An 18545-nucleotide genomic window follows, 5' to 3' on the forward strand; every position below is an offset into this window, starting at 1 on the left:
CTGTTTTGGCAAAAATGTCACAAAAAATTATTACACTGAAAATGGAAAAACCTCGGAAAAACTTCATTATATGCAGTCGGGTAATGAAATTATATCATGTATGATTTTTTTTCCCACAGATTATTTTTCATTTCCCATTCTGGTAATCATTACTATCACATGTATGATCTGTCAATAATTATATATGATTAGGTCGATAAAAATATTAATGATATTATTGTACATGAATCGTACAGCTTATAATGATCACATGCCGAATGGAAAACTTATAATTTTACCCATTCAGTCTACAATTTATTTCTATGCGGGTTGTAATTTTATTGTTTTCAATTGTTATTTCATCAATATAATAAACCCATGAAATATTCCACAATTATATTAATTCAATAACATTAGACGGATTTCCAGATCATCCAAACCGAATACTTTTAAAATTTGTTTAGTTTTTGGATGAGCAATACTAAACATAAGCGAACAATAAAAATATAATAGAATATATCGGAAACATTTAAATATATTGTTATTTTAATGTACGTACAATAAAGATCTTTTACAACCGTGAACATTTTACAATAAGCATACAATAGTTTGTAATATTTGCCACACAATCTATTGTATTTCAATGGGTTATGTCATACAAGTTACTGTAAATTTTTATCCGGGTTCCTAGAAGAATCTCAATTCTCGGAGGAATCTTCGAAGGAATTCCTAAAGGATTTTTTTCTTCAGAAGGATTTCCAGGATGAATCTGAGAAGGATTTTCTAGAAAAATCTTCCAGGATTTCCTCGATGAATCTCCGAAGGGACTCCTGCAGGAATCTCCAAAGGAACTCCTACAGAAATCTCCGAAGAAATTCCTGCAGAAATTTTTGATGGATTTTTTGGAGGAATCTCCGAAGGAACTCATGTAGGAATCTCCGAAGAAACTCCTGAGGAGATCGCCGAAGCAAGTTCTGCAGGAATGTTCGAAAGAACTTATGGAGGCATCTCCGAAGGAACTCTTATAGGCGTCTCCGAAAGAAATCATCGAGGAATCTCCGAAAGAACTCCTGGAACAATCTTAACGAATTCCTGTAGAGATCTCTAAAACACTCCAAAGGAATTCCTGGAAAAATCCCCGAAGATACTCTTGGAGGTATCTTCGAAAAAACAGTTTCAGGAATCTCCAATAGAACTTCTGGAGAAATCTATTTGTAACAATTCTTGGAGCAATCTCAGATAGAATTCCAAGAGGAATCTCAGATGGAGAAGAAACTCCTTGAAGAATCTGCATTTGTCTCAGAAGGAACTTCGGGAGGAATCTCAGTAGTGTTGTAACTAGATATTAGTGAGTAACATACTCTCACACCAGTATGTGATGTCGATAGCTTATACATGTTTTTAAAAGAATAATAAACGTTCTGATGTTCAGAAGTGTTTAAGACAGCAAACTGTTCACTACGTTTTAATATGACTCCTCACCGAAATGCCAAACGTTTTTATCAGTTGTTACAGTGGCGACGAGGCTAAAACGGGAAAAGAAACGTGGCTGATTTGTGTTTAGTGGATATTATGTGCAGTGTTTTTTTGGATTGTTTGACCAAGTAACGATCTTATCCGACAGAATTTATGTTTTAATTTGTGTCATTCATCATGGAGTTTTTTTAATGACCTCTGCACATTCGCATACATCTGAGAAGTTTTTGTGATAGCTTGGATTTTTTGTTTTATTGGAACGTGTTATCTGCCGGTGAAGTGTTTATGTTAGCTATTTCTAGCAGCAACTTTTTTGTACACGCCACAGATTTTTTGTTCCATGTTTTTTTTCAAGCTATCCATATTTTTGTAGAACTATGTTTAGTGAAGCACACAGAGGTAGTAAGGAGATGCCATTTTATCCTGCATTTTATGCTTGCACGGATTTTTTTGTGTTCTACAGTTTTTTTAATTTGTGATCTTTGACCATTTTGTTTTTCCTCCGTCGGCGGATCTTTTGGAGCCCAATTTCTCTTCTACAGGACTGTTATATACAACCATATATCGTAAGAGAATGAGTGATCGCTACGACATCAGGATCGCGGCATTGTATAGGTTTACACAGCATCTACAAGAGTGACCTTTGTTTTGGAAGCGGCAGGCGTGCATGTGAAACAACAGTTGACTAATGAACAAATTTAGCCAGTCCGTATGTCGTAAAATATTTATATGTAGTTCCTGTGGTTGCTGCTTGTTTTATGATAGAACACCGTGTGGATAGCCGATTGAAAGCGTCATAGTGAGATGTCGTCAAAGTTTATTATTGTTTTTGTTCAGCAAAGTGTGTGTCGTGTTGGATATGTTTTGTCTTTTGCACAGAGGGTAGTTGTGTCTATCATTTGCCTCTAAGCATACTTTATATATTTTATTGCCAATTATTTTTAAAGATTGTATGCTTTTTATTTGATTTATTTGCCTTCATTGGTGTATATAAGAACAAATGTAAATCGCTTACTTTATTACATTAAAAAAAATTATTTGCGTGTATAAAGATAAGATGTATAATAATAAGATAAGAAGTTGAATGAAAAATAAACGAATCGAATATTTATGATGAGCTTTAAAATCCCTAATAGGTTCATACTCATGGGTTTAAAAATAAACCTTTCTGAATAATATGATCTAACTTAAGGGAAGAGGAGTTGTTGTAACTAGATATTAGTGAGTAACATACTCTCACACCAGTATGTGATGTCGATAGCTTATACATGTTTTTAAAAGAATAATAAACGTTCTGATGTTCAGAAGTGTTTAAGACAGCAAACTGTTCACTACGTTTTAATATGACTCCTCACCGAAATGCCAAACGTTTTTATCAGTTGTTACAAGTAGGAATCTCCAAATGAATTCCTGGGCGCATCTCCGAAAGAAGTTTTGGATGAATCTCCGAAGGAACTCATGAAGGATTTCCTGATTTCGAGGAATTCCTGGAAGAATCTCCAGAGGAACTCCTAGAGGAAGGTCTCTCCATCTCTCCATTCTTGGAAGAATTTTCTTCCTAAGACGAATTTTCTGTAGGAATCTCAAAAAAAGTTCCTGGAGGTATCTCAGAAGAATTTCCTAGAAAAAATCTTCCAGGAATTCCTGGAGGAATCTCCGAAGAAACTTCTAGAGGAATCTCCGAAGGAACTCATGAAGGATTTCCTAATTTCGAGGAATTCCTGGAAGAATCTCCAAAGGAACTACTAGAGGAAGGTCTCTCCATCTCTCCATTCTTGGAAGAATTTTCTTCCTAAGACGAATTTTCTGGAGGAATCTCAAAAAAAAATCCTGTAGGTATCTCTGAAGAATTTCCTAGAAAAAATCTTCTAGGAATTCCTGGAGGAATCTTCGAAGAAACTTCTAGAGGAATCTCCGAAGGAACTCCTGAGGAGATCTCCGATTGAACTTCTGGAGGAATCTCCGAAAGAACTCCTGAAAAAATCTACAGAGGAATCTTTCTTCGAAGGAATGAATGCTTGTGAATGAATCTCGGAACGAATTCTTCTAGGGATTTCCAAAGCACTTCGAAGGAATTCCAGGAAAAACTCCGAAGATACTCTTGGAGGTATCTCCGAAAGAACTGTTTCAGGAATCTCCGAAAGAACTTATAGAGAAATCTTTGATCTCATAAGAAATTTCTTGAAGAATCTCGAAGGAACTCCTTCAGGAAGCTTCCAAAGAACGTATGGAAGGATCTTCGAAGGAATTCCTGGAGGAATCTCCGAAGAAACTCCTGTAGGAATCTCCGAAGTAAAGGCCCAAACGCAATGTTAGCGGAACGGCAAATTTGACAGAAAGTATATAGCCAAACTGTCAAATCTTGCCGTTTCCGTCGCCGTTCCGCTGCATTGCGTGGGGGCTTAACTCCTAGAAGAATCTCCCAAGGAACTTCTGAAGGAGTCTCAGTAGAAATGTCTTTGGGAATCTCAGTAGGAATTCGTATGGTAATCTCCGAAGAATTTCCTGCATGCATCTTCGAATGAATTTTTGGAGGTATCTCAGAAGGACTTCCTGGAGGTTTTCTGGAAAAATCTTTCAGGAATTCCTACGAAATAATGTCTGGATGCAACTCTGAAAGACTTCCGGAATTTTCTAATGCGCCAAATGCCCTGTATGGATGGCATCGAAGTTACAGTCCCCAGATCGAACAGCTAGATCTGTACTACGGTTACCGACTGGGCCAGTCAGTGGAAACACTCAGCTGGAGCTATAAACCTCCACCACGACCGTCAATCATTACCGAACAACCGAAGGGAACGCAGGACTTCCAAAGTTCACACTCGCACTATCAGAAAGCTAGCACGCATGTCAGCAGACTACGCAGACTACCAATCACACGGGAGACACGCACTACTACGGTCTGGCCTCAAATCCGACCTTGTCCAACCAATTCCAATCGTCGGCGGTACACTTGACCGCTATGGACGTTACGAATCTCCATCGTCATCACGCGGTCCATCACCATTGGGTGCGACTGAATCCCTCCAAAGGCGCTTCCGTCTGACGTTGGATTACTCCAGCGATACAGCGTAACTGCTGGAGGAATTTCCAGAGGAACTGCTGGTGGAACTTCCAGAGGAACTCATGAAGGGTTTCTTGTATGTAACTCAGAAGGATTTCTTGGAAAAATTAAGAATTCCTGGAGAAATCTCCTAAGGTACTTCTGCAGGACTCTCACATGGAACTTCTGAAGAAATCAAAGTAGGGATTTGCGTGGGAATCTCGGAAGGAATTTCTGGAACTCCTGGAACAATCTCTGAACGAATTCTTGTAGGTTTAGGTATTGAGATGGGTACTCCAAAGGAATTTCTGAAAAATCTCCGATACTCTTGGAAGCATCTCTGAAAGAACTGTTCCAGGAATCTCCGAAACTATTTCTGGAGAAATCTTTGAAAAGAATACCAGGAGCAATCTCAAAAAAAAAATCCAAGAGAAATCTCCGAAGGAGGTCCTGTAGGAATCTCCGAGAGAACTCTTAGAGGATTCTCCGAATAACTCCTGCACTGCCGTGAATCTGTCCCATCTTTGCTGGGTTTCCTATTCATATCGGACAAATATGCGATTCACGGCAGTGCAGGAATCTCCCAATGAACTCCTGAAGGATGTTCTTCCTCCTTCCTTATCTTAGACCAGGGCCACCGCAAATGTACCGTAGTCTCACTCCCGTATTAAACTGGGCATCACTAATTACAGTCCCCAGAGCAAACAGCTGGATCTATATTGCGGTCCCCAGCTGGAGCCATAAACCTCCACCACCACCGTAAGTCATCACCGAACAACCGGAGAGCGCAGGGCTTCCAATCTTCGCACTCGTACTATCAGAAAGCTGGCACGCTAGAAAGTCTTGCCGAAAAGGTGCGTTCTACCCAAGCGCCAACCGACGCATGTCAGCCGGAACCGGTGTCACCATGTCGCAATCCTATCAAAGGTTTTCACGAAGCGGTTTCGATCAACACCTGTTTCTACTCGGATACGCTACCAATCACTCGGGAGACACGCCTAACATCCGACCTTATGCAAGCAGCTCCAATCGCCGGCGACACATTTGACCGTTGCGGACATAAGGAACCTCCACCGCCATCATGCAGTCCGAAGTACGGTTCATCGCCACTGGATCCCTTCAAAACCCTCCCTTCCGGTGTTAGATTAGTTCAGACTGCAGTACGAAAACGACGGAAATCTTTTCAGCTCTCAAGTAAGGATCCTCAGGATTTTCGCCATCGTTTAATCGGCAGTGCATTAATCTTTACCTTGGATGAATATCGAGCTTGGTTGCGACGAGCACCCAGTATTTCTGCTACGAACAAAAGCGAGCATCTTGGCATCCCAAATCAACAGCGGACCATTGGTTCTCTTGTTCCGCCGATAATATTCATGACGTACTGAAGAAAACCGAAATCTACAGCAGCCGGTTGCTCACTGGACCAGATTATGCCGATGCCGCATGTCTTCACTGCCGGCACGTCTATGTCCTCGCTACATATCGTCGTCAATTCGTTAATCAAGTGTCCAGCGTATGCGACAGCTGTTGGAACTGACTCAAGCTGGTCGGATGGTGTACCAGGATCAGCAATGGCAGCCCTCATCGGCCATCAGAGCCTGGCACCTAAACCGAGCACAGAACTGCCCCACAACCATCGTCAGATCGACATTAACCCGGCCGAGAATACAAAGCACAAGCTGGATAAGCCAGGTGGGACGGAACTTGCTAACAAATTAGAAACTGTGGAATAATCATTTGTTTTGCTTTTTTTCCTTTAGTTGTTGACGCATTCGAAAAGTCCAGAATGTTGTGGATCCATCTGCTTGCCGGTCGTGGACTACGGAGCATGTTTGAAATGTGCTAAGCGCAGCAACCGATGATCCAAGATGTGCTGCTCACTACTTCCCAGCGGCAATCCGTGGAGAGCCTGCTTACTGCCCGCAAGCTGCACCCGGAACGGATCTTGGCTTCGGCACGGCTGTTCTGGCGAAAATTCCGAAAGATGCAGGCGTTCCGTATTACTTATTTGGTACAATAAATAATTTCCTACGATCTATCTTTATTAATAAAGTATTTACATCTAACTGTCATTTGAGGCAGTTATGTAATTATATACTTTCGCTAGTAAATATGTATATACTTTACATAATTCTGCCTTGAATGACAGCTGGATGTAAATAAACCAGCATGAAAATCCCTTTTGGAACGAACCTAACCGCTACCTAACCGCCCAAAGCGAAACATATCTAACGTTTCCCTAACGTGAGAATAACAGGTTAGATGAAATTATGCACCAAACATGAACATACCTAACAAAAGTGTGTCATTCTAGCGTAACTTTAGCCTCACTTTACCCTAACTGTTAGTGAGAATGTTAGTGTAACTATCTAACAGGATAGATGCACATTAGGCTCAAGTTAGAGTAACCTTCCTTGCTGGGATAGAATTGAATTGCATTCCGTCGATCCTTTTCTATATGTTAACCGCACATAAAATGTAATGGCGATTTGATCTCAGTGTACAAAGGTTTGAGCAAGACGATTTATCTTTAAGATAATTAATTGAATTTAATTTTTCAACAATTTAATCAGATTTGCAAAACAAAACAAAATCGATCTGATTAAGGTAGCCTCACACCTCGGGAATTTGATCCGCGGATTTTTTCCCCATGCATTTTTACATATGCGATGTTTTCGGGATTTGGGCACGGAAAATCAAAATCCCGGCCCCCTTTAAAATACACGGGGACCAAATTCCGGCGGAAAATTTTCCCGAGGTGTAAGGCAGCCTTTAGGGTAAAGTGCCCAATAGTGGACCCCCAACCAATAGTGGACCCTCCAGACATTTTTTCATTATTACAGCACAATGGAAACATTTTGCTATGAAATTCCATCGGGAGAACCTACCTTACAGTCCTATGATTTGATTACATGCATTGAAAATGCTATGGAAAGTAAAATTAGTTGATTATTTACAATTCTATAAAAATTAAACAAAAGAGTGTCCATTATAGGAATATTTTAGGGGGTCCATAATAGGGAAGAAGAACGTCCCGAAACGAAACATGAAAATCAAATGAAGTGTCGGCTATAGGGAAGCAATTTCCTATTATGGACCCCCAGGGGGTCTACTATAGGGCATTTTTAGTCCGACTTCACAAAGACAATTTCGATGAATAACGTCGTGTATTTGAGTGTTTTATGTATGTATCGTGAAGAGGAGATGCAGAGCTTGATATTAGATAACACGCAAAATTAATATTTTGAAAATTTCCACTCCCTATGCCAGGAAGAGCAAAATTTCGCTACTAGGGGGTCCACTATTGGGCATTTTACCCTATGCCGTTTCTTTCAGTGTAGAGTGCTTTGAAAATAGGTCGTATGTGCAAAATAGAGTCTCTCTTCGCCTCTTTTCTCTTTTGATTATTACAACCTTATACTAAAGTTAATTTTAGATTTCTTGGTAGATATTCAAATAAGATATAGCTTTGACTAGCCTGCTGAAGTGAAAAAGTAGCAAAAAATCAATTAGTAGCCTTTCTATCAGCGAAAGAGAGCATGAACAAAGAAAGCCTCAAAGCAATCTAGAAGTGTTCATAAGCAGACTATATCTAGGAACTTTTTTCAAATAGGCGTAACTGTATTTGACCTAGAAATTTGAAACGACTCTTACTGGCTCTATTCTGCATATTTCGTTCAACTGACGTTACTACCAGATAGATTGCAATCTATTCTTTCTATTGGGTGCATTATTTGACCAAAATAATTTGAATTAAGAGCACAATCATCATACCAAAAATCAAGGCCAGAATCAATCAAAGCGACTATGTGCCGCTTCAAAAGCACAAGCCCAGGGAGTGCCATTGGCACATCAGGGTTGATCCCAGTAAGATCCTGATTATGGTATACTGGTTGTTATTGGACCTTGTCTCTGGATATTGGAATATAGTGAAAGCGAGGGCTGGTAATCTGGTTATTTTATTCTTTTAGTAAGGCCGGGTGGCACCGACCTGAAATGGCGAATGGGCTAGATGCTCTTTCCTGACTATAGCGCTGATCTGGCTCTGAACACGAAAGTGTTAACCCTCGCATGGCCTCCCTGCATGCCGCAAGGTATGTATTTATAGATAACCATGGGATCGCGAAGGCGACTACCCCAGCAGGATTCGACAGCAGCTGCAAGGGGGACCCAATAGTAATAAAATCAGCGAAACAAACTAAAACAACGAGCTAAGCAGGAGTGGCGACTGGCGGTAAGGAGAATCCTTTCGCCAGACGCAGTGGCCTTGAGAGTTCTCCCCAAAGATCGCCGGGGGAAGGCGATGGAGAAAACCTTGGAGGGTCTGAGGAGGTACCGGTTGAAGTGAAGATGGACGGCTCCACCCTGACCCGCGTACTTAAGAATTCTTAGAACATTTATTCACCAGAATTCGGTACTACATTAGGTTACAATTATTGGTCATGATTTGCATATTAGCTATCGTGGAACAAGTTATTTATTATTTACATTAGTGATTGTTTATAATACATTGGTTTGCACCTGTTTGCACTCGGCTTCAGCTCAATTTTGCTACGTTGCCATGTTTCGGCTTGATGCAGGGTATGTTATTCTCAATCCAGTTGAAAAACGGAATTGGGGGATAGCGAAGTTGAATTTTCAGCACCCTATTTCGGTTTTCAACTGGAGTATATCTTCAAATATAGTGAATGGAGTTGATGAAAGTCCAATCTCACTCAATAAATGAGACAAGCATATCCCTTCTTTTGACACATTGCAAAGGGAAACAAGTTCCGCTTCTGTCGATGAGAGAGTCACGATCTGTTGACGTTTGCTGCTCCAGGACACAACGTTTCCATGTACCATGAACAAGCATCCTGAATTTGACTTCCGTTCATCTTCATCGTTAGCAAAATCCGCATCCGCGTACCCCATCAATGGCGTTGATTCGATTGACCTTTCGTATACGATCTGCATCTTCTTCGTTCCTTTAAGGTATATCGGAGAATTCGTTTCAGTCCCGCCCAATGTTCTTCTCCAGGTTCGCTCTGAAATTGACTAAGAATACCAACTGAAATCGTTATATCTGGCCTGGAAATTAAGGCCAGGTATTGGAGACATCTGAGCAATTCCTTAAAGGGTGCTTTCGTTAGATTAGATGCCTTTCTCCACTTTACATTTGGATCCATCGGAATGGCAACAGGGTTAGTGCCCGAACACAATGTGAACGGCAATCCGGCAGAACGGAACTGCGGCAGAGCGGAATTGTTCTAAAACTGCCGTTGCCGTTCTGCCGTTGCCGCTTTGCCGCAGACCAACCCACAATGTGAACGGTTGAAAGGCGATACTGACAGTTCAAAATAGCCACAAACAGTTTATTTTTGTAACATTATTTTCATTATTTTCACTCTTATTAGTATAATAAACGAAGGGCATCATGACTTGCTGTTTCTCAGAAAATATATACATTCATGAGCATATTTCTTTACAAAAATATATTTGTTTACAAATTATCTCTAAAAGTACCTCAGGCATTTTCATTCGTTGATCTTGATTTGGACGTTTGACGTTTACCGCTTTGCTGTTTCGCAAGTTTCCAATTTTCTGAGATTTAGTACAATGTCACTTTTGCCGCAGCGCCGTCATTGTGAGCTGCACCATATAGTTCCATGTGTTGGAAATTTGCCGTTACCGTTTTGCCGCATTGCCGTTCACATTGTGTTCGGGCACTTACAGTCATACATACTAAACCTTCGCAACACTTTACCAATACACTGTGCCAGCAAAGTACTCTTTAATGGGTAAAATAGTACCCATTATGAAGTTAAATAGTTCAACTCATTAAAAGAGTAAACAGCGTTTACTCATTAATGAGTAAACCACTCATACGTCAAACCAGCGAGTAATTTTTACGCATTATTTGCAAAAAGCCTTGCAGGAAAATGTGTAAAAATCACTCTTTATTATTCAGAAAAAAAAAACATTCGCTGACATAATAAAATGCATATTTCAATAATTAAGCGGTAAGCATGTTATTCGTAAAGTTTTTATTCAAATGAAAACATAATATATTATATATTCCAGGGTATGTACGCTATAAAAATAAACGAAATACGCCACCGTTTTCCACCGTTTGTACTCTGCAGAGCTCTGGGGGAACTACGAATACACACGAACAGACCGGTTCCTTCGAGAACATGCTGAGTTCCATTCTTTCCGGAAAATCTCGGCCAGCGTAGTTTCAAGCGTCGATCTCACTTATACGGCGGCATTCTGAATTAATGGCGATCTGCTCCGTCTTTGTTTTCCGGTGGCGGAAAATTTTTCAATGTTTCCATGAGCTGTTAGCAGACAGTTTGTAGTTAATTTTATTATAAAAGTTTAATTAAAACGAAAATAATACTCACAATTAAATCTCTCGGAATTCTCTCCGCTGCCATTATGTTTTGTTCTGTCAACAATGTGATCAAGTTTATTTTCACCCATTAATGGGTAGTAACATTAAACTTTGAAATGGAGGAAAAATACCCATTATCAAAAAAATAAAAGTACCCATTATTTTGACAGTTCCATATATCTGTGAATAATGAGTCCTTTTCACTCTATTGTCTGTTTTCACTGTATTGTCGATTCACAGTGTATACGACTTTTGAGATAGGGTCATTTTTCCAGCATCTGCGTCATAATGAATATCCAATCCGAGGAAATTATTTACCTCATTCAGATCCTTCATTCTGAAACACTTTGAAAGCTCCGTTTTAACATATTTAATAATCTATAGATATTTTTCTGCTATGTTTTTGAACCACAGCATTACCTAACATACCCTAACTTGCCCTAACAACTGTCTAACATCTCACAAATTGCTACTTTGGGTGCAAAAAGCGCAATGTGGAATTTACCCATTATCTCCACCCACCATTACACCGTACACGTTCGCCATTTACACCGTTCTGGGAACGCACCGGCAATGGGGGGCGTAATATGAACAAGCAAAATTTGACAGGTTCCTCCAGCGCCGCCGCTGCTCAGCGATGAGAGTGAAAACAGCAGCAAAATCTGAAGGGAAGAAAAGAAGAATGAAATTTGGTATGTGCGATTGTGTTTAAAAACAAGAAAAATCTCCAATTTTGCCACTAAAAACTAAAGAAAATTGTGTTAAACTGAACAGCGGTAGCGTATTTTGCCGGTCATCATTGAATTACGTAGATCTGCGGTTTGGTCACGGGTTAATTTCGCTGGTTCCGTTTACGACGCGTTTCTTCGGTGGCTGCAACCAAGAAGACGATATCCGCCGTGTCGATTCGTGTTTTTGTGTATTATGCTGTGAGGGAAATACCGGCGCGGTCGGTTAGATTGAAGGTTTTCCGGCGGCCCGGTTCTAGTGTGTGCGACGTTCGGTAATTGGGCATAGTGTCCGAGGTGAAGGATTCGGCCGGGAATTGGGTTTCGTGTTTCGAACAATTGAAGTGATGGTGAGTTTTTTTCTGATAAAGTTCTTGGAAGTCGTCTGTAATTGCGTTTCACTTACAGGATGTCCAACAGTTAGAGTTGCTTTGCAAGCAATTCTACGAATCACAGGATGCACAGGCGCGAGCTGAAGCCGAAAAGGCATTGTACCTGTTTCAAGAAGATCCGGATGCACTCCCGAAGTGTCAGCAGTTGTTGGACCGAAGCAATTCTGCCTATTCGCAACTGCTAGCTGCAACCACTCTGACCAAGTTGGTTTCGAAGAACATTCAAGCGCTAAGCCTGCAACAACGCGTCGACATACGAAACTACATCTTGAATTATTTAGCTACTCATCCAAATCTGCAGTCGTTTGTTATCCAGGCTCTTATTGCGCTGCTGGTGAAGATCACGAAGCTGTGCTGGGTGGATCTCTATGAGAATGAATTCGTTTTTAGGAACATTGTGCCAGATGTGAAGGAATTCCTGGGGGGATCTGTGGAGCACTGTATGATAGGAGTGCAAATATTGTCCCAGCTGACGGTGGAAATGAATCAGTTGGCTGAGACTGCTTGCAATCTCACCTTCAGCAAACATCGAAAGATTGCGTGCCTCTACAGGGACTCCCAGCTGTACGACATATTCATCCTTTCCTGTACATTGCTCAGTCAAGCCAAGGATAATTGCTGTCAGAAGCCCAATTATCTTGACGAAGCACAGCATGGCTTGTTCACGCATTTGCTCAGTCTGTCCAGAAACTGCCTCAGTTTCGATTTTGTAGGAACTTCTGCTGACGAATCAGCCGACGACATGTCCACGGTTCACATCCCCACCAATTGGCGTCCGGCCTTTCTGGAGTCCGATTCTGTAAAACTATTTTTCGACCTTTACCATGTTCTCCCAGCTCGGTTATCCTGCTTAGCTCTTTCCTGCCTGGTTCAAATAACCTCCATCCGAAGGTCCATATTCAACAACATGGAACGCATCAAATTCCTTGCCAAGCTGGTCAAAGGTGCCACAGACATTTTGAAGAGCTCGCACGGTCTCAGCGATCCGGAAAATTATCACGAGTTCTGTCGATTGTTGGCTCGTTTGAAATCCAATTTTCAGCTTGGCGAGCTTGTCACTGTCGAGAACTACGCGGAAGCAATCCAGCTTATTGCCAAGTTCACCGTTCAGTCACTGCAAATGTGGCAATTTGCACCCAACAGCATTCACTACCTTCTATCGCTTTGGCAGCGTCTTATTGCTTCCTTACCGTACGTGAAATCTTCCGAACCTCATTACCTGGACACTTACACCCCGGAGGTCACCAAAGCCTATGTCACTTCGAAGCTGGAATCGATTCCGGTGATCCTACACGAAGGCCTAGAAGATCCGCTGGACGACACCGGCATGGTTCAGCAACAGTTGGAACAATTTTCCACAATCGGTCGGTGTGAGTACGAAAAGACCTGCGCCCTCCTTATTCAACTATTCGACCAAACGGCCGGTCGCTATCAGGAGATCCTTTCCACCCCAGCTACCGCCAATCACCTGGATGTACAAATTTGCGAGGGACAACTGACTTGGCTGGTGTACATCATCGGGGCCGCCATCAGTGGCCGCATATCCTACACGCACGACGATCACGACCTGTTGGATGGTGACATGATCATCCGGGTACTGCAGCTGATGACGATCACAGATTCGCGTTTGCCACAGTGCGGCTGCGAGAAGCTGGAATTCGCCATCATGTGCTTTCTGGAGCAGGTTCGCAAGGTGTACATCAACGAGCACCTGCAGAAGCTTAAAATGTTCAAGCGGCTGAGCGAAGTGTTGGGCGTGAACGATGAAACCACACTGCTGACGGTCATTAGTAGGAAGATGTAAGTGCGATGAAGTAGGTGGGAGTAAATTCAAAAGCATTGATATTTTCTTTCGTTTACAGAATTACCAATTTGAAATACTTTGGCCATTCGGAGCAAATTATTCGGAAAACTTTAACACTGCTGAACGATTTGACGCTGACATTCAGCTCAATTCGACGGTTGATTAAACTGGACGAGATTCAATTTATGCTAAACAATCATACGGTAAGTTGCCTACTAGCTATAGAGGGAAAGATCGTTCTTTTGCGACTATTTATTATTGGTTGGTTGAACTTTTCATTCTCAACTTGGGGTACATTCGCTGGCCCCAGGAATACCTTGAAAAAAGGGGGGTAGGTACCTCGAACAAAAATACGTAATGGCGAATGCATTACAATAACAATTCCAATAATTGTAGATAAAAATTTTTAATTTCTTATTCCAAAACAATACATTGTACATAACATGCATGGCGATCAGTAAATCAAAAACATTTGAATCCTGTCTACCTGAAGCAGTACAGTGTATGAAGGGTTGATAGGACAAAAGATCAAAACACGAAAAAACATCGAATAAACAAATTTTAAAAATCTTCAATGTAATCTTCCCTGAATCTTCCTACCTGATCGAAACCTTTAAAGAAGCTCGCAAGCCTCTTTTCAAAAGTGTCATTTCAAGGTGCTCAGAAGCCTTCTCTTAAGAAGCTTAAGAAGCTTGGAAGCCACCTTTCAAGATGCTCGGAAGCATCCTTTCAAGAGGCTTGGAAAGAATCATTTACCTTTCATGCTCTGATATTTCCGAGAATACGATGTTATTTTTATAATCAGAGTTAGATTCTCGACTATTGACATAAAAGCAGCAAAATAACGGAATGAGAAGTTTGCAACAAAATTGTCTTCTTTTTAGTTGCTGACATTTCCCCCCGGATCTTTGTCATTATCTTTTTGCCTTTCTCGTATACAAAGTATACGTAAAGGCTATATGTTCGCTCCAAAAACAAACTTTTTATAGGAGGCTCGGAGACCCATAGTGTTATATACCGATCGACTCAGCTCGACGAATCGAGGTGATGTCTGTGTGTGTGTGTGTATGTGTGTGTATGTGCGCAAAAAGTCTAGCCCACTTTTCAGGCACTTAGCCTTAACCTTAGCCATTGCTCGCAACAAGTTGCATTCGACGTAGAATCCTGTCCCATTGTTTCCTATTGAAAATTGGCCAGATCGGACTATGGGCTCGGTAGATATGCCCAAAATATTTTTTTTCATACCAAAAGTGCGTAGAAATTACTCACTCGAAAAAAAAAACGAAAAAGGCACCATCACCGCTAGGTGGATTAATCTGGTTTTTTTTTCTTTTTTTTTTTTTTAATTTGTTTATTTGATAGGCTCAGTCGTGTAAAGGAAACGATTGTATGTCATACCCCAGAAACCCATTGCCCAGAAAGTGATTCCCCAGAAATTAATTCCCCTGAATGCACTACTCCCCAGAAAACCATTCCCCAGAATACCATAATCCCCAGAAATACATTCCCCAGAATGCCCCTATCCCCCGAAAGACATTTCCCAGAATGCCTCCATCCCCCGAAAGACATTCCCCAGAATGTCCTAATCCCCAGAATACCATACCCCAGAATGCACCATTTCGTAGCTTAGACTAAATCTAGACCAACATTTGAAAAGGGCGTAACAGCCAAAATTTATTTCTTCTTATTCTTCGTCTACATATATATCTATATATGTGGAAGAAGAATCAGAAGGAATAAATTTTGGCTGTTACGCCCTTTTCAAATGTTGGTCTAGAAATACTTCGTAATTGCTTCATCCCGGGCAAATGCGTACCCTTAAAGAAGGAGTCATCTACTCTTTTGCCTTATTCCGGGCAAATGCATACTTTTAAAGAAGGAGTCATCTACTCTTTTGCTTCATCCCGGGCAAATGCGTACTTAAAAAAAATGAGTGATTTACTCTTTTACCTTTTCCGGGCAAATGCATACTTTTGAAGAAGTAGTTATCTACTCGTTTGCCTTTTTCCGGGCAAACGCATACTTTTAAAGAAGAAGTCATCTGCTCTTTTGCATTATCCCGGGCAAATGCGTGCTTTTAAAGAATGAGTCATCTACTCTTTTGCATTATCCCGGGCAAATGCGTACTTAAAAAAAATGAGTGATTTACTCTTTTACCTTTTCGGGGCAAATGCATACTTTTGAAGAAGTAGTTATCTACTCGTTTGCCTTTTTCCGGGCAAACGCATACTTTTAAAGAAGGAGTCATCTACTCTTTTGTCTTATTCCAGGTAAATACATACTTCTAAAAATGAAAATCATATATTCTTACGACCCATTGCATTTCATACTCTTTTCAACGATTATGCCAAATGGTCATTATGTCAAACGGCTTTATGCCAAACGGCATTATGCCAAATGGCATTATACCATATGGGCTTCCCCCAATATGAACAACGAGTATAATGGATTATATGCGCCTTCGTATTATATGTGAGCCCTAACAAACATATCAAATGGGCTCCATTCCGGGCAAATGCGTGCTTTAAAATAAGGCAGCATATGTCGTTTTGCCTTATTTCGGGCAAATGCGTACTTCAATATAAGTATTTTTGCATAGAAATATAGTATCTAGTATTTTTAATTTATAGAAATGACAGCGAAAAACATAGTTTCTTAGACTGATACCTTTTTCTGGGAAACGGGTCTTTCTGGGTTTTTGGTTTCTGGGGAATGGGTCATTCGGGTTTTTTTTTCTGGGGGATGGGTCACTCTGGGGATTTCTTTTCGGGGAAATGGTGCATTCTGGGGAATATCATTCTGGAGAATTGGTCGTTCTGGGAAATGGAATTCTGGGAAATACCATTCTGGGGAACTGATTCTGGGGATTGGTATTCTGGGCATTGACATACAACCAAGGAAACACTTTGCGGAGCCAAAAGCATTATTGTTTGGTTAACAATATTGAAATTACATGAAATTTGATAACCTAATTTATTACAATGTAATATGAAACTAATCATGATAAAATTGCAATTGTTCTATCGGCCTACCGATTGCCGCTGCTATTCTGTGTTTGTCTTCCTCAATCAGTGCCTTCCGTTCATCTTCATCATCGAGCCAGTGATAAGTTGCTACTCTGTATTTATTCTTCCCTGGAGAATTTTCTGGTACTGTAATCAGGCTACCGTCACTTTCGCTTGAAACTGAGTTTTGATCGTTTTGATTGTTCCGTCTCTTTTGTACGTTGTTGATCACAGCGTCCGAATCCCGATCAGAATCAAGCGACCGTTGTCGTTTCGCATCCGCCTTCTTCTTTTTTTGTCTATTTTTTTCATTTTCACCACTGCTTACCAAAGCTGGTACGTCCACTGTTACAGTAACGGCGCCTTCCTCTGCCACTTCATCAAGTGTTTCGATTTCGAGTTCAATCGTTGATTGTTGCATTTTTGTTTCGTTTTGTTTTTTCCGAGCAATGGGACAACAGCTTTTCAAATGTTTGTCCGACTTGCAAGAGAAACATTTTAGCTTGATTCCATCGTAGAATACCCTACCTTTCCGATTTCGAATGTATAGGATATCTGGAATTTCCTCTTCTATGTCCATATAGATACCGCGTACTCCGGTTTGCATTTGATGATGAAATGAATTTTGAAATTCATGAGATGATGAGATTCTGGCGGAAATCGCTCCCGTACGGTACGTTTTATCTTCCCAAATTTCGATAGCGCAGGTCAGCGTCCGTTATTTCTGGTGGAAGGTCGAATATGCGCACATATCGAGTGTTATCCGCCACGGGCATACGGAACATCATTTTCTTCAAATTAACGTATTGGAAAGAAAGCAGTTGTTCGTGGTTGGCAATACCGAAATTCATAGCCTCTTCACTTCTAAGGGTCTGTCTCAATTGGATAATTAAACTCAAATTAATCTTAAAAGTGACAGTTCAATAATTATCGAATAACCCTGCTGGATGAGCAGGATTACTTTTGACAGATATCGAATCATTCTCGATCGATGTCTTATTGGAATTGCTGGGTAGCACGCAGCCATTCTTATGGCCGGGTGATTTTAAAATTTTTGAACTGTCAGTTTTAAGTAAAATTAAATTTAATTCGGGAAATGAGACAGAGCCTAAAGCGTATGAAAATTGACTTCGCATCAGAAATCTTATAAGCCATTTTATAGAAAGCTCAAATGACAGGAGACCAAATACTAATATTTACATTTTACAAGGAACATTTGCGAAAATGAAATGAAATGATGATGATGATGACGAAATGATGATGGTTTACATGCAAATTTACCAAAACAAAGACCGAGCCGTCCACTCAAAATTTCGATCAGCTGTTCGAATCTGTCTCATAAAATGGCTTATACGCCGCTTCCATCGACGACAGGTCGCCGTTGATAGATTTCTCGCTTAACTTTTCAAAAGGACCTAAGTAACATTTATTTCATGAATTAATTTGAATAGCGCAATCAACAGAACAACATGAAAGCTTTTGATTGCAGTACTCAAATTAAATGATGAAAAAAATGTTACTAAAACGTTCTTAAACTTGGTAGATATTTGAATAGATTTCTTTCTTATAACTTTGAACACTAAGTTGTCTCCGTCACAATCCACGGCTCAACTTCGAATGAGCAGTTTATTCGATTTGATATATTTCAATCATACAGAACAGCATATTGATAAGTATTGGTAAGTATATAGATAATTTGATTTAGTACTATCGAGATGATAGGGATGCTACAATTCTTCCCC

At 40.6% G+C, this 18545-nt stretch overlaps 1 protein-coding gene across 3 annotated transcripts in view; it reads left to right on the forward strand.

The window, feature by feature from the left end:
- The first annotated feature begins 11492 nt into the window (after window positions 1-11492).
- The window catches only part of LOC134203446 (exportin-7), a 55118-nt gene continuing 48065 nt past the window's right edge, over window positions 11493-18545 (forward strand). For 2 of the 3 annotated variants that reach the window (XM_062678338.1, XM_062678326.1), the window contains exons 1-3: window positions 11494-11952; window positions 12011-13794; window positions 13857-14001. In XM_062678338.1, the coding sequence (XP_062534322.1) occupies window positions 11950-11952; window positions 12011-13794; window positions 13857-14001 (1932 nt within the window). In that variant the 5' untranslated portion in view covers window positions 11494-11949. Of the gene's footprint in view, window positions 11953-12010; window positions 13795-13856; window positions 14002-18545 lie in introns of all 3 variants that reach the window. The other variant, XM_062678333.1, reaches the window with a different exon arrangement.

Source organism: Armigeres subalbatus, chromosome 1 (assembly GCF_024139115.2).
Source record: "Armigeres subalbatus isolate Guangzhou_Male chromosome 1, GZ_Asu_2, whole genome shotgun sequence".
Classification (NCBI taxonomy): Eukaryota; Metazoa; Arthropoda; class Insecta; order Diptera; family Culicidae; genus Armigeres; species Armigeres subalbatus.